Here is a 24,571-nt window from a genome sequence, read left to right as displayed (position 1 = left end):
ATCCCTTAAACCAAGGAAATTGTGTGGCTATCTCAAGGGGAAAAAATGCCACAAGGGCTCCTCCTTTCCCCCCCAGCAATAGCCCTCTAGAACAGCCTTCCCCAAACTTCAGTTTCCAGAAGCCCAGATAAAATGGTCCACAGTCAGGGATGCTGGATGCTTTGGTCCAAAGTATTTGGATGGCATCCGGTTACAGAGAGCTCCTGCATCTTTAATGCACAGCAAGCAACACCTATGAAATTCCTTCTTCAACATACCAACTAAAGACACAAGAGCCCATCAAAGGGACTTGTCTCGAAAACTATTCGGCTCACCTGGCACGGCCAAGACAGAAGGAGAAATGTCAGCTTTCTTGGTAATTTGGCTGCTGTTCCAATGCCAGTGAATTGCAATGGGCTCAGGGGGGCCCACAGCATGGCAGGTGAGATTGAAGGGTGTGTTCCGGGTCACGTTCAGGCCCTGGGGCTGCTTAATGAAATACGGCAGTCCTGCCACGCAACAGGAAAGAAAGGATGGTTAGGCAGACTTAAGAGACCAAGTGCAAACTCCAAAGTGCAAATTGTAATAACACAGATCAGTAGGGATGATCCCATCATGGCAAACTTCAGATCTGGAACCTGGGTGTGTGTGTATCCTGGGGTTTTTTTTCAGAGCAAGAGCAATTATGTCATCTGCCAGAGAGCCAAGGGCAACTGGCAGATCCTCCTTGCTCCTCTGGCAAGTGAACCGAAGTGATAATGAGGCTTTAGCATAAAGGAAGGGAGAGAAAGAGACAAATAATAATAATAATTTATTATTTATACCCCGCCCATCTGGCTGGGTTCCCCCAGCCACTCTGGGCGGCTTCCAACAGAACACTAAAATACAATAACCTATTAAACATTAAAAGCTTCCCTAAACAGGGCTGCCTTCAGATGTCTTCTAAAAGTCAGGTAGTTGTTTATCTCTTTGACATCTGATGGGAGGGCGTTCCACAGGGCGGGTGCCACTACCGAGAAGGCCCTCTGCCTGGTTCCCTGTAACTTGGCTTCTCACAGCGAGGGAACCGCCAGAAGGCCCTCGGCGCTGGACCTCAGTGTCTGGGCTGAATGGTGGGGGTGGAGACGCTCCTTCAGGTATACTGGACCGAGGACGTTTAGGGCTTTAAAGGTCAGCACCAACACTTTGAATTGTGCTCGGAAACGTACTGGGAGCCAGTGTAGGTCTTTCAAGACCGGTGTTATGTGGTCTCGGCGGCTGCTCCCAGTCACCAGTCTAGCTGCCGTATTCTGGATTAGTTGTAGTTTCCGGGTCACCTTCAAAGGTAGCCCCACGTAGAGCACATTGCAGTAGTCCAAGCGAGAGATAACTAGAGTACGAGGTGGACACTTCTTTCCTTTTCTTTGATGGGCGTCCCCCTGCCCCCTGCCATTTTGAATGGTAACACTTCTTTTGCAATAAAGCTTTTAATTAGAAATGCGAACTGATGACGTATCTTTTGCTAAAGCGTTTGACAAGTCGACCCTGTGGAATCAGAAATAAGCACCACTGAGATCAATGGAGCATCCCAAATTTGTGTACTCCCCTATGCAAGCCACTGTGATTTGCTCCCAACACTTCAAAATTTACCACTGCATGGAAAGAGTCCCAGATTCCTTATCCCTGGTCTAAAGAGAGGGTTTCCTTGAGGAAGCCCCACTACAGTTCACAAGCACGAGAGAACTATGCAGAAAACACGGTTCTGCCTCTGACGGCACAACTCTGTGCACTTCTACTCAAGAAGGAAATACACTCCCAGGTATGGATTGCAGCATGATCCTGACTACCTGGGCATAGGGAAAGTGAGAAGCCAGGAGGCAATACTGACCAGGCGATCGTGCAGTTGAAACAAGGATGCCTGCCCTCTGTTCTGGAAGCAGATGGATAAAATACTGTATATGCATTTCCCTTTTTGAACGTAACATGGGTTGCAAACGGAAGACCGTTCATACAAGGGGTCTTTTCTCTCCCCTTCTCCCTCTTGCAGATCCCTTTACTCCTCAAAAAGCTGCTCCACAGGATCGGGGCGATCTACTGAGCTTTGTAGGCTACGCCATGTGGATTTGCCGGAAGATAATGGGGAGAAATTGCCTGAAAATGGCATCTTCCTCCAGGTTTTTCTGCAATTTCCCAGATTAGTTCTGCATTTAGTTCATTTTTTTCCTTCCAGTTCTCTCGGAATAGTCACTCTCATATTTGTTATACAAAATCTCCCAAGCTAGCTATTCATCCACAGTTTTACATTATCAAGTGCTTTCTTTCAAAACTAAGCATACCTTCCAACAGAACCAAAATAGGATCTGACACGATTTCTTCACTGTTGACTTTCAGTTTGCAGGTGTAGGACCCATTATCAGAGCGTAGGACATTGGGTATACTGCATGGGAGAGTGGGGGAAAGATTTAAAATTTTGGGTTTTTATTTAGAAAACATTTCTATTCCACCATTCATACTCAGTAAGAAAACTGTGTATCCCCCCCCCCCCAAAAAAAAGAACAATAAAATTGCAGTTCAAAATAGAATGGCCAGTAAGTTAATAAGAAACCAATGGATGGTATTATTATTATTTAATACTACCGAGTGCCAAGAAGACATAAAAGTTAATTGCACACAATTGTTAAATTATGGGATAATTAAAATATACCATAATTAAAATACACAATAAAACGATACAATTGAAACATTAAAATATAACTGCCCATGATTAAAATGTGCAATAAAATAGCACAGCAATAAAAAACAGCAGGCACTTGGCTGTGAGTCCTGGAAGACCTGCTCCCTTCTTTTGCAGGCCTTTTTCCACCTGGCCTGGAAGGGTAAGGCCCTGACTGACTCCAGCTACAAAATATGAGACTGCTGAACAGAATCTTGGACAGGGCTGGAGTTTTGTTGTGGGTGAGTGGTTGTCTCTGGGAAATTTTTGTATCTCTATTTTGTATCTGATGATTTATGTGGAAATTGTTCAATTTGGTTGGTTTGGTTCAATTTGATATTTTGTTCATTCTTTATGACTACTACTGTTATGTCTGCAGTTATGTAATTTTTTTATATGCTATAAACTGCCTTGAACACGGTTTTAACTTTAGAAAGGTGGTATACAAATAAAATGATTGATTGATGGTAAAGACATCAGCGTAAACAGGTGCATCTTCGGAGGCCGGCGGAATGCCAATTAAGATGCAGCATCCCATGGAATGCAGTTCCTGCTTAAATACAACACTGGTGAAAAAGCCTGCCTTTGCATCCAAACAAACTAATAGGCCATGTTAAGGTTACGTGGGTTCAATCTGTTGGTTTTAGTGTCCTTACTGGGCCATGGAGTGGCCAGTCAAGGCGCAAGAAAAAGAGAGAGTTTTCAGCAAGTGCCCAAATTGCATCAATGTAGGCATTTGTTACACTTCAGGTAGATCAGGTGCCAGCAAACTTTTTCGACAGGGGGCCGGTCCACTGTCCCTCAGACCTTGTGGGGGGCCGGACTATATTTTGAAAAAAAAATACAGTGGTACCTCGGGTTAAGTATTTAATTCGTTCTGGAGGAACGTTAACCTGAAACTGTTCTTAGCCTGAAGCACCACTTTAGCTAATGGGGCCTCCTGCTGCTGCCGCGCCGCTAGAGCACGATTCTGTTCTCATCCAGAAGCAAAGTTCTTAACCTGAAGCACTATTTCTGGGTTTGCAGAGTCTGTAACCTGAAGCGTATGTAACCTGAAGTGTATGTAACCCAAGGTACCACTGTAATGAGCAAATTCCTATGCCCCACAAATAACCCAGAGATGCATTTTAAATAAACGCACACATTCTACTCATGTCCTAAGTCTCCTGAGGCTTTATGATTCTAACTCGTGCTTTTCCATATTTTCAAGATATTAAGCAGCTGCTGACCAGACTTTTGAACTGCACAGAGGTTACTTACTTGAAAGTAGATATCATGGTGGTCACTTCATTGTCATCAAACTGAAAATACTGGCTGGCTATCCTATCAGCACCAACGAGCTCCTTCCCATTCTTCCACAAGGAAATGAGCACCGAGTCGTGGTTGATTAGCCATTTAGGAACACTGATAGAGCAATTAAACTTTATGTCCATGTGCTCAGCAACCACGATACTTCCTACTGTAGGGTTGAACTTAAACGACCCAAGAGGGTGAGCAGATTTGCCTTCTGTAGACGTGAGCTTATTCGTTTTCACAGTATTGGAGTCTACAGGACGTGTCGGTGCATAGATTGTGGGAGTGCTGTTTATCCTGACCTCCAAGGAGCGGGGAAATCGGTGTGCGCCGTTCGAGTCCTTTAAAGGTGAGTGTGATTTTACAGGTGCCAACGAGTTGAATCTTTTCGCTTCTTGTTTCGCTTCAATAGGACCTGCAAATTAAGACACGCGGTTTGGTCAAGTTTTTTGTTCCAACATTCCCTCTTACCTACAGCATCTTGCCTTTGTCTACACTACATACAGATTATCAGATGGTTTGAGGGTGTTGACAGGGGAGGCGACTTTGCAAAGAATCACAGATTTGGAAGGGACCTCAGTGAAGGCTGGGCCATTGGGGCAAATGGGGCACTGCCCTCTCCCAAACACAGCCTGCCTCCATGTATCCCACTCAAGTAATAAGTTATACATTTTAGATAATATCTTGACCCTGGATCCTAATAGCGCCTTTTCAACCTGCGAATTCTTTTCTGCAAATCCATATTTTTTAATCAAGCTTAAATATTGCACTATTCTGAAGGAAATCAGCCCTGAGTGCTCACTGGAAGGACAGATCGTGAAGCTGAGGCTCCAATACTTTGGCCACCTCATCAGAAGAGAAGACTCCCTGGAAAAGACCCTGATGTTGGGAAAGATTGAGGGCACAAGGAGAAGGGGATGACAGAGGACGAGATGGTTGGACAGTGTTCTCGAAGCTACGAACATGAGTTTGACCAAACTGCGGGAGGCAGTGGAAGACAGGAGTGCCTGGCGTGCTCTGGTCCATGGGGTCACGAAGAGTCGGACACGATTAAACGACTAAACAACAACAAACATCGCCCTCAACTGTTGATAACATAACCAATCTGTCACATGATCTTTTATCTCTCCATACTCTATCAATTTGTAATTGTCCCCAGTGACAATTAGCAGGTCTCTATATGTACTCCAGTCTGTCTGTATGTTATTTTTTCCCCCTTGCCAGGGCTTCTGTTGGTGACAGCCACATCAGTGTTTTCCTTTCTAATAGGTTTTTATATTTCCCCCATACCCTAAAGAGATTTTTCCTGATTACGTGGTTTGAAAAGCTCTTATGTATCCTAGCCTTCCTGTACCACAGGCACGCATGCCGTCCAAATTTTAGATCATGCCCTTCCAGGTCCAACAGGTGGCTGTTCTTTAGTAAGATCCATTATTTCAACCAGCATGAACATGATGCGTCAAAGTATCGTTGTAAGTCAGGGAGGGCAAAACCACCTCTCTCTTTGGTGTCAATTATAATTTTATGTTTCATCCTGGGTTTTCTTCCCTGCCAAATAAACTTAAGATAGATCTTTCTGCCATTCCTTAGAATTTTGAATATCATTAACTATAGGTGCTCTCTGAAATAGGAATAGCATCTTTGGGAATATATTCATTTTTATTAGGCGTTCTGTTTTGGTGACGGTAGCCCTGGTTTAAGGAGCCATTTGGTACCTGAGTTTCTAACACTGAGTTCAACCAAAATATATTGTCCTGTAACTGAAGTCCATTTGTCCCTCTGGGGGAGGGGAGTACAGTGGTGGTACCTCGGGTTAAGTACTTAATTCGTTCCGGAGGTCCGTTCTTAACCTGAAACTGTTCTTAACCTGAAGCACCACTTTAGCTAATGGGGCTTCCCGCTGCTGCCGTGCCGCCGGAGCACAATTTCTGTTCTCATCCTGAAGCAAAGTTCTTAACCCGAGGTACTATTTCTGGGTTAGCGGAGTCTGTAATCTGAAGCATATGTAACCACTGTACCAGTCTTTGCTCTTTTTTATGTGGCAGCCCTCTGGGGATTTGAAGAGGGCTGCTATCATGCTCCTTCTCAGCTGTCCTGCTTCTCTGGGTTACACAGATCCAACAACGTCAACTTTTCCTCATAGGATTTCACTCCACTGACCCAGAGGGCTAGCTGTGCTAGGCCCATCTGCCCTGTACATTTTAAACAGTATCATACCAACAGCCATGGCTTCCCCCCAAAATCATGGGAACTATAGTTTGTTAAAAGTGCCAAGAGGGTACTGGTATCCTCACAGAGCTACAGTTTGTAGAGTTCCCTCAGAAGAGGGATTGATAGTTAAAACTATTCTCTTAATTGTAGCTCTGGGAATTGTTGCCATACATTCTACAAAAAGAAAACAGAAGGGATTTGTGCTGTGTGCATGAGCAGGAAATGAGCAAGTGCTGTTCAGCAAAAACTTAAATGCAGCATGCCTCAATATGCTTAATAATTAACTAAACTTTTTGCTTGAACTTTGCCTGTGAAGAATTGTGAACATTCGTCCCAATTGCTCATGGCTACTCAAGGATTTGCAGCCCCCGCTGTTGAAGGGCAAAAGACACCCACGGTCCCATAATGTGTGAACCACGTTTCTGTGAAAAAAACAAAAACCAGTCAAGCAAGTACAAGCCCCATCTGCACTATGCCTTTAAAGCAGTATTGTACCATTTTAAACCGCCGTAAAGGTAAAAAAGGTAAAGGTACCCCTGCCCGTACGGGCCAGTCGTGTCCGACTCTGGGGTTGCACGCCCATCTCGCTTAAGAGGCTGGGGGCCAGCGCTGTCCGAAGACACTTCCGGGTCACGTGGCCAGCGTGACAAGCTGCATCTGGCGAGCCAGCGCAGCACACGGAAACACCGTTTACCTTCCCGCTAGTAAGCGGTCCCTATTTATCTAATTGCACCCGGGGGTGCTTTCGAACTGCTAGGTTGGCAGGCACTGGGACCGAACGACGGGAGCACACCCCACCATGGGGATTCGAACCGCCGACCTGACGATCGGCAAGTCCTAGGTGCTGAGGTTTTACCCACAGCGCCACCTGCGTCCCCCTTAAACCGCCGTGGCTTCCCCCAAAGATTCCTGGGAGCTGTAGTTTGTCAAGGGTTTCTGAGAGGAGCCTATTCTCTCCACAGAACGACAATTCTCAGAAACCAATCCCTTTTCACTTGTGAAAATTACACCTATAAAACCAGTAAAACTTTAAAAAACAAATACAGTCATACCTCGTATTGCGTTTGCTTCAGGTTGCGCGATTTCAGGTTGTGTCCCGCAGTGACCTGGAAGTACCAGAAAGGGTTACTTCCGGGTTTCACCGCTTGCGCAGACGCGCAAAATGGCATCATGCGCAGGTGTAGTGAATCGCGACTTGCGCACGTGCAGACGCGGGTTGCGGTCTGCTCGTGTTGCAAAAGGGACTCCGGAATGGATCCCATTCGCAACCAGAGGTACCACTGTATAGGTAATGGAAATATATGTGTTGGTTGGTTTTTCAGGAAGCTTTCAAAACAACGTAGTGATGACTTCTGCCGAATGCCAAAAGGCAGGGAGTTCCAAAGTTTAAGCTCTGCCCACTAAAGGACTGACTCTTCACCAATGCGGAACAAACACTACGGGGCGCATGTAAAAATCCAAGTTTTACTTCCGTTTCACTGCTGTTATAGGCAAGATTGCGTCTATGCCATAAGTCAGGGGTGTAGCGTGGGGAGAGCCAGGGGCTGTAGCCCCGAGAACATGATTTTGAGAGGACACGAACCAGGCACCCCATGCAGGGATCTCTAACCTGCCTGCTGCTGGGGGTCTCTGGGCCCCAGAGCCCAGCCTGGCATTCCCGCCACGGCCCCAGCCCCTTGTGCTGGGGGGATGCGCCCACCAAGGGCTATGTCAACTGGTCGGGGTTTCCCCTGCATGGGCAGGCAGGACGTGTAGCCCTGTGAACCCTCCTTGCCCCACACCTGCCCAGCGGGGGTAAGGGTTGGGCTGGGCATGTTGGGTTTTGTTTACCCTCCATGCCCAGCCCCTGGTCCCACCTAGTACAGTGGTACCTTGAGTTAAGAACTTAATTCGTTCTGGAGGTCCGTTCTTAACCTGAAACTGTTTTTAACCTGAGGTACCACTTTAGCTAATGGGGCCTCCCACTGCCGCCACACTGCTGGCGCGCAATTTCTATTCTCATCCTGAGGTAAAGTTCTTAACCCAAGGTACTATTTCTGAGTTAGCGGAGTCTGTAACCTGAAGCGTATGTAACCTGAAGCGTATGTAGCCCGAGGTACCACTCTACAGTGGTACCTTGAGTTAAGAACTTAATTCATTCCGGAGGTCCGTTCTTAACCTGAAACTGTTCTTAACCTGAGGTACCACTTTAGCTAATGGGGCCTCCCGCTGCCATCGCACAATTTCTGTTCTCATCCTGAGGTAAAGTTCTTAACCCGAAGTATTATTTCTGGGTTAGCAGAGTCTGTAACCTGAAGCTTCTGTAACCCGAGGTATCACTGTACATGTGTGCACACATGTGCACGCCAGGTGCCAGGAAAGGACACAATGCTGGTGCTATGACTTCACCATAGTAAGGGAAAAAACCACACTGAATGTTATGTTAGGAGTCGAACACAGTTTCCCTGGACAAAGAATACTGGGAACAGCAGTTCACACCTCACAGAGCTACACTTCCTAGCACTCTTTGCAAATGATAGTTCCAGGGATGCTTTGGGGGAGGTCATGGGCACTGAATGTGCTTTAATATATGGTGTGGATTTGCTCTATGTGGCATGCATTTCCTATCATACGCAGACGTGCCGTGGAGCACTATATAATTTCAGTTCTTTTGCATGTGCAACTTGTAACATACAGTACATGCCTTCTTAAGGTGTGAGTTTATTTGGTGCACACATCCTGCTGCAGTGTGTATATGTTACTTCATGTGCCCTGTCTGGGGCCTCCAAGGAACTCAGATGAGAATCTCCCCCCCCTTTTTTAAAAAAAAACAAAGCTCACAAAAATCTTGTGAGGGTAAGTGAAGGTGAGAGGCAGACCACCCAATGAGTTTCACAACTGAGCTATACTGTAACCACTGACCGTATCACTTGATTAGAAGCACATTGTGCAATGCAGCCCTTTAAGGCAGGTTGAAAAGGCATGCATGCAATCCACTTGCAAGAATAGTAATCTACGGCTATTTCTGTCCACAGCAACTCCTTGGTTTTGCGACAATTTTGTTTTGTTTTATTGTCCCATTTTCTGTGGATTGTTCATGCGTACGCCGCTTAGAAACGTAAACAATTAAGCAGGAACATAAATGCCTGAGATGAACAAATAAATAAAAGTAAGTTCCCCTCTGACTCCTTGGCTCCACCCTTCCTCTGAAGGCTGCCAGGGGGGGGGGGGGTGAAGATGTGATCCATGGCTGGAGCAAACATCAGGAGGGGATTCCGGGCAAAGTCAATGGGATGGAACAGAAGTGCCAGGCAGGAAGAGAGATAGATGCCCAACAGCTTTCTTCATCCCACTGTGCTCCCAAAAGCAGCAGCACACCCCCACCGGGTCAGTTATCCATAGCAGCTACACACCGTGTTTATCTCTGTATACATTTGCACACTAAATTTAGGAATTCATTTTATTCCTTATGACTGTTCAAAAGGAACCAATGGCCATGCACTGCTCCCACATATGCAATGGAAACTGTGGCCAGAGCAGGGACAGAGAGTGTGTGTTTTGTGGGCTTAATTTATGGAAAGTTGGGGGTGGTACTCAGACCTACCGAAAGGAATGGACTGCCTTAATCGGGTTTGTTCATTCCAACGAGTAAAACCTTCGCCGAATACCACCCTTTTAAAAACCTTGCCTGGAAGTTAAGGGCTCTCTACTCGAGAAACCTCAATTCCTAGGGATGTATAAGAAGAGATGGAGGCAATCGATCTCTGATCCCCCTCAAGAGATCCCTCCCTCTCTCTCTTTCTTTCTTTCTCTCTTCATTCACAGGCAGGTGCCAAGCCCGAGCTGTGCTCGGATTAAAAGCGAGGACAAAAGTAATCCTCTCTCTCCCCACAACTTTTGCAAACTCCCTTTTCGCGCAGAGCGCAGGAGGGTGGAGGGATGACGTTCCCCCCACCCCGAGTCCCAGCGCCTTTCTGGAGCCTACTACCAAATGCGAGGGAATGAGACACCCTCCAAAACGAAAAGTTGGAAGACGGGGTAACCCTGCCCGCCCCCCAACAACACTTTCCCGACATCCAACCAACTCCTGTTCCAGCACTTCGGACGCGTAACCAAACGCGGGAGGAGAAAGAGGCGCCTTACCTTTTGCGCAAAAGGCCGATGCCACCAGCAGCAGCAGCCCCCAAAAGCCTCCCATGGCGACTTGGAAGCGGGCTTGGCAAGCGTCCGATCTGGGCACCGCCGGGTCCCCCCCTCCCCCCTGACCCCGCTTCCGCGGCAGCCCCAAAGCCGGGTTTCCCTCCGGAGCCGCCGGGCGAAGAGTCCCCCCGGGGCGCACAGACGCCGCCGCCGCAGAAAATCGCCCTCTCCAAGCCGGAGATCGCTGACCCAAAACAAAAGTTCTGGGCGAAACTTGAGCGGAGGCGGGGACGGAGAGAGGTCCCTCCTCCTCCGACTCCGGGGCGGGCGCGGGGAGGCGGATTTCGGGGGTCTGGGAGGGTTGGCCTCCTTCTGGTCGGGCAAGAGAAGGGGCTCCAATTCCCGCCAGGGGGCGAATAGTATTTGGATGGAGAAACGCAGCAGGTCGTGTAGGAATCTTGACGCGCCTTAAATGCTCCCCGCGGAAGCTTGCATGGTTGTGGCAGGAGCTTTTACGCGCTCACACACACACACACACACACACACTTGTACGTAGAGAGGATGGCATTGTAAAACAGCCCTCGCCATGTTTTGGACGAAAACTCCCCCTCGGATGGGAGTTGTCCAAAAACATCTGGAGGGCGCCAGGTTGGCAAACGCAGCATCTAAACAGGAAAGCCCTGCAATGCAAAGCTGTGACGCGACTGTGCAAAGCTGAAACGTATACAAGATGTGAATGGCGGGCGCAAAGGTGTCAACGTTTCCCCTTTTTAAAGGGAAATTCCCTTATTCCGAATAGGACTCCTCGCAAGAAAAGGGAAAAGTTGACAGCTATGCGCGGGCGTAGCCGAGATTTATTGGGGGGGGGGGAGAGAACTGAGTTATCTGCAATGCGATGGGTCAGTTAGTTAAGTATTTATTATTTATTTGCTTGATTTAGGGGGGCAGCTGCCCCCCTGCACTCCCCTGACTGTGCCCATGATGTGAATGGTCACCTTTTAACTTGTATCCATTTGAGCTTCGCACTGTGAAATTTTATCTCTTTTGCGTGACCTTTTGACTCCACTGTTTACGTCCCCCCCCCCTCCGGATCCCTTTGTCTGTGTGTGGATCTGCCCGGTTAGAATCCGCTTTGTCATCTGAGGAAAGCTTATACTCAAACATCCTGCTAGTTTCTAAGGTGCCAGAAGACTCCCTTTTATGTGCCTGATAATAAATGTTGGAAGTGTAAAGAAGCTGAAGGAACATTCTTTCACCTCTGGTGGACTTGCCCTAGAGTGAAGGTTTTCTGGGAAATGATTTATAATGAACTGAAAAAGGTATTTAAGTATACCTTCCTTAAGAAACCAGAGGCCTTTCTCTTGGGCATTGTTGGTCAGAGTGTGCAAAAGAAGGATCGAACCTTTTTTATGTACGCTACAACAGCAGCAAGAATACTCATCGTTAAAAGCTGGAAAACTCAAGAACTACCCACACTGGAAGAATGGCAGATGCAACTGATAGACTATATGGAACTGGTGGAGATGACGGGCAGAATCCGAGACCTGGGAGAAGAACTGGTGGAGGAAGACTGGAAGAAATTCAAGGACTATTTACAAAAATATTGTAAATTGTATGATTGTTAAGAAAGATGTAAGACTAGCAAAAACATGGCTTCAACAAACTAGTTATAAAGAATATAAATTTAAATTCAATTGGAAGATGAAAAGATGAATTTGGGATAAGTAATATTTTATGATTAAGCTTCAATAAGAGTATGTTAAACCCCAAAATTTGAGACATTAAATATTGGAAAAATTATATTATATGAATTACATCAAGTTAATAATTTGCTGGTAAAATTTATGTTTAGAAAGCAGGAACAAGAGATGTGAGGAAGTCCAAAGTTGAGAATGAAATGTGGATAATGGAAAATATTATGTTATTATGTATGTTTTTTATTGGTTTATACAAAATTTAATAAATATTATTAAAAAAAGAAAAAGAAAAGGGAGATAGCAGGATCACACCTGGCTGCTCAAATTATTGGGGTGGAGTGATGCTAACCTTAGTTAGTTTTAAGCCAACTGCAGTGGTACCTCGGGTTACAGACGCTTCAGGTTACAGACGCTTCAGGTTACAGACTCCGCTAACCTCAGGCAGCGGGAGGCCCCATTAGCTAAAGTGGTGCTTCAGGTTAAGAACAGTTTCAGGTTAAGAACGGACCCCAAGAACAAATTAAGTTCTTAACCCGAGGTACCACTGTATGTGGCATACGATTTTGATAAAATTGTGGTGAGTCAGGGTTAGGGCTTGTTTAGGCTTCATTAAGGGCAGCTTTACCCCATTTTGAGCACAGATCTCAATTTACCAGCCAATGATAGCATTTTAAAATTATTATTTAAAGGGCTTCCCTTTATCTCGAATGTTCTAAACTTCGGGGCAGATCTGCATCATGTATTTAAAGCATATTTAAATCTGTGTCAAATGTGCTTTTAATTGGTGTGGATCTGTCCAAAAGGTATACTTCTTATTGCCCATCTCTGTAAAATGTTCTCTTTTGATTATTGATAATACTGCATTTTAAACTTTCTTTTCAGGCAATTGTTGTATCTCAAAGTGGCTCACATAAACTAAAAAGCAGGCCCTGTCATCGGGTTTACAAGCTAAAAGGACCAGAGCCCCAAGGAAAGGGGAGAGGAGGGAAAAGTGTGCTTCAAGGCTAGAAAAAAGTGGCAAGCTGTAAGCATTTATGGCCATATTCTCACATCATATGTTTAAAGCCGTATGTTAACACTTTAAACCGTCACGGCTTTCCTCAAAGAACTCTGGGAGCTGTAGTTTGCTAAGGGCCCTGAGAGTTGTTAGGAGACCTAGTCCGCTCAGAGTTACAATTCCCAGAATTCCCCGTGAAGACGGATTGTTAAACCACACCTGGGACTAAGTTTATAAATGCACTGGAAGCTGATATCATCTGTGAAAGGCTTTTCTGGCAGGGATGTTGGTGGGGGGGGGGCGTGGAGAGGAAAAAAGGGTTTTCTATACTTTTAAGAGTTTCACAATCACATTATAAAACTGGACAGTTGTTTTTTTTTTAATGGCTCCCAGATTATAGATATAAGCAGTCTGTATATAGTCATGTCTATGGTGTGTCCCAGATATAAAGTACCTTTCAAAATTAAATAAATAATGTTGGGGCCAGGCGGGAGGACAAGCAAATTGTTCCCAGATGCCTTTTAACATCTGGGAGGAAAAAAAAAGAAAATGCTTATTCAGTATACAGTCCAAGCTGCACTACTGGCAGATATTGAATTTCTGCTTCTCTCTCTTTTTAGCCCTGAAAACGTATTGACATCTTGAAGCAATCAGCGGCTACGAAAAGGCACGTGCCTCCGGCAGCCAAGGGACAAGCAAGACGTGACAGCAGCAACAGTCTTGAGTGCCGGGCCTGGATCGCTTCCATTTTCCTACGCAGCAAACTGTGCCTCTGTGTGAATTTAAAGCACAGAATGGGCAGCAGGGTGGTGTTTACAGGGTGCCAAATCTTTTCCCTGGCCAGGCCTCTTCCCTCTAACATTGCTTCTGCCTGATTTTCTCTCTGCGGGGCTAACTCCCACTATGGGCCCCTTTCGACATCCCCTTTTATTTTGGCACATTCAAAATCTTTTGTGTTCAAGAGGGTATCGAGCCAGTTATGCCAGTGGTGTGCGATGAATTTTTTTGTAGGGCTATACAGTGGTACCTCGGGTTAAGAACTTAATTTGTTCTGGAGGTCTGTTCTTAACCTAAAACTGTTCTTAACCTGAAGTACCACTTTAGCTATTGGGGCCTCCTGCTGCCGCCGTGCCGCTGGTGCACAATTTATGTTCTCATCCTGAGGTAAAGTTCTTAACCTGAAGTACTATTTCTGGGTTAGCAGAGTCTGTAACCTGAAGCGTCTGTAACCTGAGGTACCACTGTATGTCAGTTTGGTGACTCCAAGGGGCATCTAGTTGAACTACCTGCAAGGCAGGAATCTCCATTCAAGCATCCCTGGCAGGAAGGAAGCCCATTCGCCAGCCAGTCAATTTGCCAATTCTTAGCAGCTTGCAAAAAGAAGAAGCTTTGTTTTTTGAAGAAGACAAGCCCAGAGGTGGAAGGGTGGGTTCCTCCTCCCAATTAAAAAACTATTTTTACATCCCTTCCTTTCTTCATTATCTCCCTTACTATGATTGTGCTGTTGCTGGTTGTGGCCTGTTTCTGCTGATCCTTCAGGTTCTGGCAGGATGGGACTGGCAGTTTATTATAACACCATGCTTTCAAACACACACACACACACACACACACAGAGAGAGAGAGGCTGAAGGAGAGGAGGAAAGATTATTAAGGTTGCAGTGGTCCTGTATTCCACCAACTGCTATTCCTTAAAAAATGAAGGAGAAGGGGCTGCAGTTCTGCTTCAAGCAGTTGCTTCCTGCTCAGGTGTGTGCATTGCTTTGCAGGGTTGTGCAATTTTGCAGCCTTTATGGAGGTAATCAGAGAGAGACGTGCATGCACACACACACACACGGAGCCTGGAGGCACTGGCTGAGCAGGTACACAGAAAGGTCCTGCCGGGAACATTAAGGGGACTAGGCCAGAGCCACTAGTTCATGGACCGCACGCCACAGAGTTATACGCCTTCCAGCTTTCAATGATGTTTGTGCCTGCAAAAGTTTGGGGGCATACTGAGTTGTACGTACTTTATACCTGCTGAAATGAATGAACCTTAGGTGTCAATGGGTCTACTCTGAGTAGGACTAGACTCAATACCACCCACTGCTTTGTTTTCAACCAGTGCTTGTCCTGTAAATTCCTGTTGAAATCCTGTAAGTTTTTATACCACAAATTGGGGTTTTTTGGGGGGGGCACTTTCATTAAGCTGCATCACAGGAGTGCCTCTTCAGAAGGCAATAATAGACCCTCCAACATTTCTCAGATGAAATTAGGGACGTCCTGTTCCATAATAATAATAATTTTATTATTTATACACCACCCATCTGACTGGGTTGCCTCAGCCACTCTGGGCAGTTTCCAACATATATAAAAACATTAAACATAATAAAACATTAAACATTTTAAAAGTCTCCTAAACAGGGCTGCCTTCAGATGTCTTCTAAAGTTTGTATGATTATTTATCCACGTGGTTTGGGTGTCGCAGAACTCCAGACCCGCCAACATTTCTCCTATGAAAATAAGGGACATCTTCAGGAAAAGCTGGACATTCTGGAATCAAATCAGAAACTGGGATGGCTTCTGTAAATCCGAGACTGTCCTTGAAAAATAGGGACTCGTGGAGGGTCTGCATTGATGCAAGAACACCAGGGAAGCATCTCTGATGGACTAATAAAGTATGGATGGTCCAGTATAAAGTGACCACTAATGGGCTATTATTGGGTCGATGACATGTTGCAGAATGTACCCTCACAAAAATGGAGAAGTTTGGAGGGACCCCATAGGAAATATATATACAGTGGTACCTTTGGTTACGAACTTAATTCGTTCCAGAGGTCCATTCTTAACCTGAAACAGTTCTTAACCTGAGGTACCACTTTAGCTAATGGGGCCTCCTGCTGCTGCTGTGCGATTTCTGTTCTCGTCCTGAGGTAACCCAAGGTACTACTTCTGGGTTAGCGGAGTCTGTAACCCGAGGTGTTTGTAACCCGAGGTACCACTGTATATATACCGTATTTTTCGCCCTATAGGACACACTTTTTCCCCTCCAAAAATGAAGGGGAATTGTGTGTGCGTCCTATGGGGCGAATGCAGGCTTTCGCTGAAGCCTGGAGAGCGAGAGGGGTCGGTACTCAACGAAGCTATCCGCAAGCCTTGCAAGCCCGGCGGGAGGGTCCCGCGGGCTCGCAAGGCTTGCGGGCAGCAGCCTGCAGCCCAAAAGCTCAGGGGACAGCGGGGAGGCGGAGCGCTGCCACCCCGCTATTCCCCGACCTGATCTGGAGGCTGGCGGGGGGGGGGGGGTGGAGAAGCAAGCTTGCTTCTCCCCATCGCCAGCCCTCAGCTCGGGGGACAGCGGGGCAAGCCGCTGCCCCACGGAGGCTAGAGAGGCTGTCCCTGAAGGCAGAAGAGGGAGACGGAGCGCTCTGTCTCCCTCTTCTAGCTTGGGGATGGCTGCGCAAACCTGGGGGGGAAATAAATTTTTTCCCCTTGATTTCCCCCCCAAAAAACTAGGTGCGTCCTATGGGCCGGTGCGTCCTATAGGGCGAAAAATTACGTCTCTCTGGGGAGAAGGAGTTTCAGCTGCAAAGTGTAATAAAAATTTAAGGTCATATATATATATATATATATATATATATATATATATATTAAATGTTTATAAATGGACCAATGTCTGGAGCAGCACAGGAAGACCTTCTTGAAACCATTTTGACTTCCTGAAAATATTTTGACTCCCAAACTGACCAAATGAGGGAAGCAGCAGCACCCCTGCCTCCACTGGACTTTATTTTCTCTCCTCCACCCTCCAATTTATAGGAAAATTGGTGGTGACCTGATTCTGACACAGGGTCATGGTGCCATAACATCAAGATCGACCCTTGGAAAATAACAAAGCAAAATGTGAAACAGCTGTTATAAGACAGCAGGGGGAATCGTTTCCCCCTTCAACCTAGAATTCTTAGTTTTGCTGTGTTCCTGTGGGGCACAACTCCTCCTGTCTTTACTAATTTTAAATTTCTACAGATGTATGGTTAGGGAGGAAGGCCTGCAGCCAAGATGCTGGTTCTTCTTTTCTTTTTCTTTTGGTTTGTTTACAGCATGTATAGCCTACTCTTCATCAAATGTTTTCAATCCCAGAGTGCGGAACCAAATAATAAAATTAAACACAGAGAAACAATATACAGAAATTGCCAAAAATAAAATAAAAAATCATATGAGCAGGACAACTAAAAACAATTCTGTCATAAGGCAAACAAGCAAAATTGCAACAACGTAAATTAATATTTCCAATTTAACAAAGTTAAATTGCCTCAAGGTCAGAAGGGCTGCTAGATAGTGATGTTCAGATGGCCCTATTTCAGCAAAGAATTTCTTTTTGCAAATATTGTTGTAGTCTTGGCTTTTGCTTGAATCCAGTGGCTTACAAACCACCCTCAATAGCAAAATCCTGCTTATACTAGAATCTTCAGGGAATCCCTTTAATGTCAACTTCTCTGCCAAGGATGAAATTGTACAGATTTACTAATTTGTATGGCCAGATTGGGAGTCCTCTAAAAAGACTTGCATTTCAAGGCTCAGGTTAACAAAGAGTTCTGTTGGAAGCTGGGGTTTTATTTTTAAGAGTTACTCCTGCGCAGCTCCTGCAATGGGAGACTGCACTATTGTAATCACTTCTGAAATTTAAAAAAAAATGTTTGCCTGACACCTACTGCCACCAACTGGAGATACAGTTGGCTTGTTATTACTTCATCACTTATTTTCAACATGTGGCTGTTCAAAGAGCGGATATGCTCCTTAAAGTCTGCATCTGTTGGCACCAGAGTTTAATTAAAAGCAATGCATCAAAGTGAAATGAGTTGCCTTCCTGAGAAGAGATTAACAGTCTGGTGATTAGATAACTAGCCAGGCTCTAGGGATGAAAATTCCATTGCTGAAGAGCAGTCACTAAGTGTGCTTTTCTGCTAAGGATTTTTTTTTTTTGGGGGGGGGGGTTCAGTTTACATTTAAAGGTGAATCTACTTGAATCACACTTTCTGAATCAATCTGAGCATCAAAATACAGCCACGCTTCAAAATCTGCGCTTCTCTGCATCTTGCAGTGCAGTTCTCCAACCAAGTTATGTAAAGAGTTCCTTAAATGCATGTATTAGTGAAAATGCCATACAAAAAAACCCTTTTATTAGGGGAAATTGCTTTGCAAAAAATGTATATATTAGGCACATTTGCATAGAAACTTGTGTACATTAGCCGAAATTCACACCCAAATGCCGATGGATTTTCACGAGGACTTAAAAAAAACCCCATTTCTGTAATATATAGTACTATATAATATTTTCTATATATAGTACTATATATAGTACTATATATAGTACTATAGTACTATAGTACTATAGTACTATATAATATTTTCTGCTATATTATTAACAAGATTATTAACAAGATTGTGTTAGGTTACATTTTAATGATATGCTGATTTGTATATTCCATTTCTTTTTTGTACTATCTGGATAACTGGTGACGTTATTTGGCTAAGCAACAAAGCTTTGGATGTAGAAAGAAAGGAGTGACATTTTATTCTTTGATTTCAGTAACATGTGATGCAAACTTCCCATTCCCAAAAAGTGGAATACTCAGTTCTCATTTAATTAATGTGAATGTGGTATTTATATTTGTGTAAGTTGGAAGCATTGGAAAGGGGAGTAGGGTACTTTTTTAAAAAAATCAGCAAAACAATGACTATATTTTGAGCACAGTCACAGAACGTATTGTTCACTAGGGCTGAGCACCTGAATAGATTCCGCCCCTACGTTCTCAATGAGAAGCCAGAGTCCCATTCACAAACTACAACAGACATTGCTTGGCATATTAACTTGCTGGGTCCACTCCAGGGACTTGTCACCACGAAGAGGGTTTTTACACAGCTGAGCCTTATTAAACGCTTGCATAATTGTGGCTTTTGTATTCCACTTGGTGAAAGTAACTTGGACTAATAAGTGTCCAGGAAAATAATGAGAACTTGGTTCCAGGGTATGTTGAAATTCGAGACGTGTGCTTGTTAGCCATTTACTGGAACACCAAGACAACCACTGTTCAAGTCAGCAACATGCGCTATTGAAAGCAAGGAGAGAACTCTACAGTACTTTGTTTCAAATGGGGGGAAAGACTTCTATCAGGCTGATCCTACGAGCTGATGTGTGAGCAATTAAGCTCACTGGATCAGGCAGTGCTATCTCAGCACATATTTGAGGGCGCATTTGGCACTGAGATGTGACTACAGCATCTGCATGGTAATTGCCATTAGTTTGGTGCCGTCATGCCCAGGCTTGTGACGGTGGCTAGTTCTTAAGATCACACAACACAGATCAGTTACTCCGAAGAGTGAGGAAAGGGTGGCTCCACTAGCCTCAATGGCTGTTGTGGTTCCCCAAAGCCCTCTGGGTTCAACCAGACCACCTCCAGGCTGAGGCTGCTGCTCCTCTCACCTTTTGGCTTGCTTGGAGAGGGCAACAGGTAGCAACAGCAAGGAGATGCTCCAGGGATAGGCAGTGGGCCCCCTACTGGGATATGAGGCTCAATAGGTGCCCAGGAATGCTGAACCATGTCACCATTCAAGCCCCTCTTATTCTCTAGCTCGGTTGTATTTACAAGCCGAACTCAAAACCCTTTTTCTGCCTGGTCCAATGATGTTTTAGGCACAGATAATGACAACTGAAATCTGTGTACCTAATTATGCATAGAATTAGGCTGTTACTTGGAAGGAAGGTTCTCCAGTTTCCGTGGAGTAAGAATTATATTTAGGGCTGCAGCCAGCCATTACATCACCTTTCAGCTCTCGGGCAAACTTCTGCCACCTTCACACCTCAGTGTGTTTGTGTCACCGGGCTTGCAGCTGGTTCACTTTGGGCCAGAACTCCACAGAACATAGCCCTGGGCCTTGCTCTCAATTCCAGGCCTTGCTCTCAATTCCAGGACTCAACAGGGCAGCATGTGACATAATAAAAATACCTTTGAATATGTACTGAGTTTTCCTTTCTCAAATGAGGAACTATATGGAGAAGATCTTATGGCCTCACTAGGATAAGAAATAATAGCAAGAACTATTGGCAAGGTTAATTTCCCTTGGCTTCACATCTTGCAGTATCCATAACATGGAGACCTTTTCTCCTAAAGTAGCTGTGTTTATTTTTTTATTAAATAAGTGATATGCATCCTGAAGCCTTAAGTGGCACAGTCTATGCCACCACTTCGGGACTTGACCACCTGCATGTGTGGAGCAGCCCTATACTATTTATGCGGCTACTTTGAAGTAAGGTCCACTGAGTTTCAGCGATACTAGCAAGTTAAGTGTGCATATACTGTAATGGTATAGCCATCTTAACCACTAGGTGCCAGTGTATTGTCCCAGTTGCCAGCACCGTTTTTCTTTTTTAAAATTGTTTTTATACTGAATTTTTTTGTGGACAACGAAGGCACATATAACTGTTTGCAGTTACACTGTCCTATGGGTCAGTTACATTTGCTGCGAGAGACACTGCTGAATCACATAGTAGGACTGAGAAACGGTGGTTGGGCAGGAGTGTGTGTGCCATAGCTGTCAACCTTCTCTTTTTTTTTGCGGGAAATTCCCTTATTCCAGCGCCGTTTCCCGCTGCTTCCCCGAATTGTTAGATATCCCGTAGACTGTCCCCGGGATAGGTGAGGCTGCTGATCCCTTATTTTCAAATCTGAAAGTTGACAGCTATGGTGTGTGCGCATGTGTGACCCCCTCCCTCTTAATGCCATAGAAATTGCAGCTAAGTTCTCTCCGTTCCCTTTAATTGTTTGTGCAATATCTAGGCTACACTCATCAAGCACAGGCTTATGGGCTGTGTGCAGAGAGACCACTGAAATGCACACCATGCAATCTGTAAAACTACCCCAATACAAATTCCTGGCTGTTCCTAGTTGCTTTGATCCCTATTCTCTCCCTCCACCCCACTTTACATTGTTTTGCACAGCTGATCTGATGAAGCTCATCTGATAGCAGCAAGAAACCAAGTATTTAGTCCCTAGATTCAGGAAGGTAGCTGTGTTGGTCTGACTCAGTCGTAAAAAAAATAGAAATAAAAAAATAAGAAATTGTCCAGTAGCACCTTACAGACCAAGTAAGTTTGTTCTGGTATAAGCTTTTGTGTCCATGCACTCTTCTCTACAAGGTTGTTGTTGTTTAGTCGTGTCCGACTCTTTGTGACCCCATGGACCAGAGCACGCCAGGCACTCCTGTCTTCCACTGCCTCCCGCAGTTTGGTCAAACTCATGCTGGTAGCTTCGAAGACACTGTCCAACCATCTTGTCCTCTGTCGTCCCCTTCTCCTTGTGCCCTCCATCTTTCCCAACATCAGGGTCTTTTCCAGGGAGTCTTCTCTTCTCATGAGGTGGCCAAAGTATTGGAGCCTCAGCTTCACGATCTGTCCTTCCAGTGAGCCCTCAGGGCTGATTTCCTTAAGAATGGATAGGTTTGATCTTCTTGCAGTCCATGGGACTCTCAAGAGTTTCCTCCAGTACCATAATTCAAAACCATCAATTCTTTGGCAATCAGCCTTCTTTATGGTCCAGCTCTCACTTCCATACATCACTACTGGGAAAACCATAGCTTTTAGATTAGATTAGATTAGATAAATTTATTGTCATTGTCCGTATATACACAGTATACACAACAACGAAAATCAAACACCCAAGACCGGATTCACATACACATTTGCACGTATCTCCAACACTCTCATCCTATTCAGACATAATCTATTAAAACATACATAATCCAGAATATAACACAACCTATTAGAAGCATAGCATAACCTAAAACCTATTACTATACGGACCTTTGCTGGCAAGGTGATGTCTCTGCTTTTTAAGATGCTGGACAATTTTTTATTTTTTAATTATTTTTATTTAGTCACTGGTCCTCGTGCCCTCTCCAGGGACTGTTGCCCTGCCCTCTCTTTGCTGCCCTAGCAGCTGGGGGAACCCCCTAACCCCGAACACCCCCAACCCGCCCGTCCCGCGCTTCTCCCCCCGGGCCAGTTTGCGGCGTCCCCCGCGCTAGTCCCGCCCTCGGCCTGCCGCGCGGGCGGTGATGGGAGTCCCAAGATGGCGGCGCCCGTCTGAGAGACATTCGGAGGGAGACCGCGCCGCCCGCCCGCCCGCCCGCCGCTACCCAGGCAAGAGACACCGGGAGGAGCCGCTGGAGCCCAGGCCCGCAGCCGACCGCGCTTTCCTGTGTCACTCAGGTTCGTCAGCTAGTTGTTGCCCCCCCCCCAGCCTCTCCTGCCTCCCAGGCTCCCTCGCACCCGTTACCCATCCCTTCCCGCGGCTCGCTTCCTTCGGCGCGGAATCGGGGCTCCGTATCGCGCGCGCATCTGCATCCCCGCCCCGCGCTCGCGGCGCGTGCTCTGCGCGCGTGAGGAAGCCGCCGGGCTGGCATGGCTCTCCTCCCGGGCAAAGAGGTGTGCGGGGTTGCAGCCTCGCCCGGCTCATCGATCCCGGAGGAGGGCAGGGTGATTTGTCCCTGTCCTAGTCATAATAATAATAATGATAGTTACAATAATAATTTAAATATTGGATATAGTGTGGTTGTTATTGCTATTGCTTTTATTATCATTCAGTTTTTATACCGCCCTTCATCCTGAGATTGCAAGCTGCGTGTGTGTGTGTGTGTGTGTGTGTGTGTGTGTTTCACACCATAAAAAAATGCATACCAATAAAATGCATACCAAAAAAAAAAATGCATAACAATAAAAAAGCAATCTTTTTGGTAGAGAAAAGCACCCCAGTGACCTGTGTTTTCTTCCTTATCCGATTGGGGTTTCCAGTTTTCCTCTTGCCGGGACTCCTCAAGCAGGATGTGTGGAAGGGGGGGGGGGAGGCACAAGTGTCAAGCTTTTTGGGTTTGCAAACGGCAGCAACAACTCTATTTTATTTGTAAAAAGCCTAAGAAGCACCAAAGCCTGCCTTGGGAGTTAAGTGCTTTTGAGCTCAGTTGGACTTCCAGTTGTAAACACATAAGAGGATTGCGCTGTGAATGTTGTTGAGTTGGGTTCCCAAAATAACCACAAGATTATTCTTTTTTTATGTTGCCCATTCATCATATGTCCAAAGGACAAGATAGACACTAAGTGGTGTGTTATTCCAAGGATCCTCTTCTTTGGAAGTTTTTAAGCAGAGGTTGGATAGCCGCCTGTGATGTAAGCGTCAGTTGAGGTTCCTGCAACTCTACAATTCTATGAGGAATGTGTAACCTAGAACATATGTTTGGAGTCAGTGCTTAACTTAGGCTGCACTCCTAACCTCAGTTGCTTAGGAGTGAGCTTATTGAAGTCCATAGGATTTATTTCTAAGGATACATGGTTAGGACTGTGCAGTTGGTTACTCTGTCAACCATAAGATACTCCTTTAATACACAGCATCTGTCACGAGTCAGTGCACTTCCATTATAAAAGCTTGCTCCAGTTGATTCAAGCATTTTCAGTGTAGGTTGATAATTTTCAGTGCAATAAAAGGGCCGATTTGGATGTCTGGGCTGAACGATGAGGGTGGAGACACTTCTTCAGGTATACAGGTCGCTTCTATCACAATATGAGTACTGGCACCTTTATTTATTTTTTAAACCAAAGAAGCACTGGTGATGATAATGATAAATGAGGGCAGCCAAATGAATAAGGGAGAGTCGAAGCATTCTGCATGCTGAAAAAGTCACACTTGAAACCACCTCTGTTTCTGTATTGGGTCTTTCTTCAGAAATAATGTTGATATTTGGAACTCATGTCGAACATCTATGAAGAGAGGGTAATGATGATTGCAGCAGGGGATTTGCAGGAGTTTGTCCCTTTTGGCCGTGACCACTGCAAGCACCACCCGAATGCGCTGAACCTGCAACTTCGGCAGCTGCAACCAGCCTCGGAACTTTGGTCGTCGGACGGAGCGGCTGGTTTGGTGGGATCCCTTCAGGAAGTTACGATCCATGAGAAACACAAGGTAGAGCTGCCTTTGGCGCCAGCATTTAAACCAGACAAAGCCTATGTGCCAATGTGCTGTTGGAATAGCTCTGTTGGTTTGAAAATGAGGCTCTTAATCTCAGGGTTGTGGGTTTGAGTTCCAGGTTGGTCAAAAGATTCCTACATTGTAGGGGGTTGGACTAGATGGTCCCTTCCAGTTCTATGGTTCTGAATCAAAATGATCAGCCGGTGAGGAAGGGAAGAGGAGAAGACGTGAAGGGAAAATACAACGGTCTGTGAAAATAGTTTCTAAGTCATAGGAATAGGTGGTACACATTTTGATATTTTATTGATGAGTGAATACTCAAGGAACATTAATAACATGAACAGATAGGTCAGGGGTCAAACTTTTTCAGCAGGGGGCTGGTCCACTGTCCCTCAGACCTTGTGGAGGACCGGACTATATTTTGGAAAAAAAGAAGAAGAAGAATGAATGAATTTCTATGCCCCACAAATAACCCAGAGATGCATTTTAAATAAAAGGACACATTCTACTAAGCCAAGTTACAGGGAACCAGGCAGAGGGCCTTCTTGGTAGTGGCACCCGCCCTGTGGAACGCCCTCCCACCAGATGTCAA

At 45.5% G+C, this 24,571-nt stretch overlaps 2 protein-coding genes across 9 annotated transcripts in view; one reads left to right on the top strand and one right to left on the bottom strand.

Moving 5' to 3' along the window:
* The window catches only part of MERTK (MER proto-oncogene, tyrosine kinase), a 53,458-nt gene extending 42,878 nt beyond the window's left edge, over positions 1–10,580 (bottom strand). The window contains exons 1-4 of one of the 3 annotated variants that reach the window (XM_079968538.1): positions 10,298–10,580; positions 3,932–4,379; positions 2,295–2,395; positions 315–488 (exon numbers count right to left, since the gene is read on the bottom strand). In XM_079968538.1, the coding sequence (XP_079824664.1) occupies positions 315–488; positions 2,295–2,395; positions 3,932–4,379; positions 10,298–10,352 (778 nt within the window). In that variant the 5' untranslated portion in view covers positions 10,353–10,580. The remainder of the gene's footprint in view (positions 1–314; positions 489–2,294; positions 2,396–3,931; positions 4,380–10,297) is intronic. The other 2 variants (XM_079968539.1, XM_079968537.1) reach the window with 2 other exon arrangements.
* Positions 10,581–22,042: 11,462 nt separating this feature from the next.
* The window catches only part of ANAPC1 (anaphase promoting complex subunit 1), a 58,857-nt gene continuing 56,328 nt past the window's right edge, over positions 22,043–24,571 (top strand). For all 6 annotated transcript variants that reach the window (XM_079968395.1, XM_079968394.1, XM_079968396.1 and 3 more), the window contains exons 1-2: positions 22,043–22,229; positions 23,737–23,973. In XM_079968395.1, coding sequence (XP_079824521.1) covers positions 23,761–23,973 — 213 coding nt within the window. In that variant the 5' untranslated portion in view covers positions 22,043–22,229; positions 23,737–23,760. The remainder of the gene's footprint in view (positions 22,230–23,736; positions 23,974–24,571) is intronic.

This window comes from Podarcis cretensis (assembly GCF_951804945.1).
Source record: "Podarcis cretensis genome assembly, chromosome: 3".
Lineage (NCBI taxonomy): Eukaryota > Metazoa > Chordata > Lepidosauria > Squamata > Lacertidae > Podarcis > Podarcis cretensis.
This window is presented reverse-complemented; position numbering and strand designations above follow the sequence as displayed.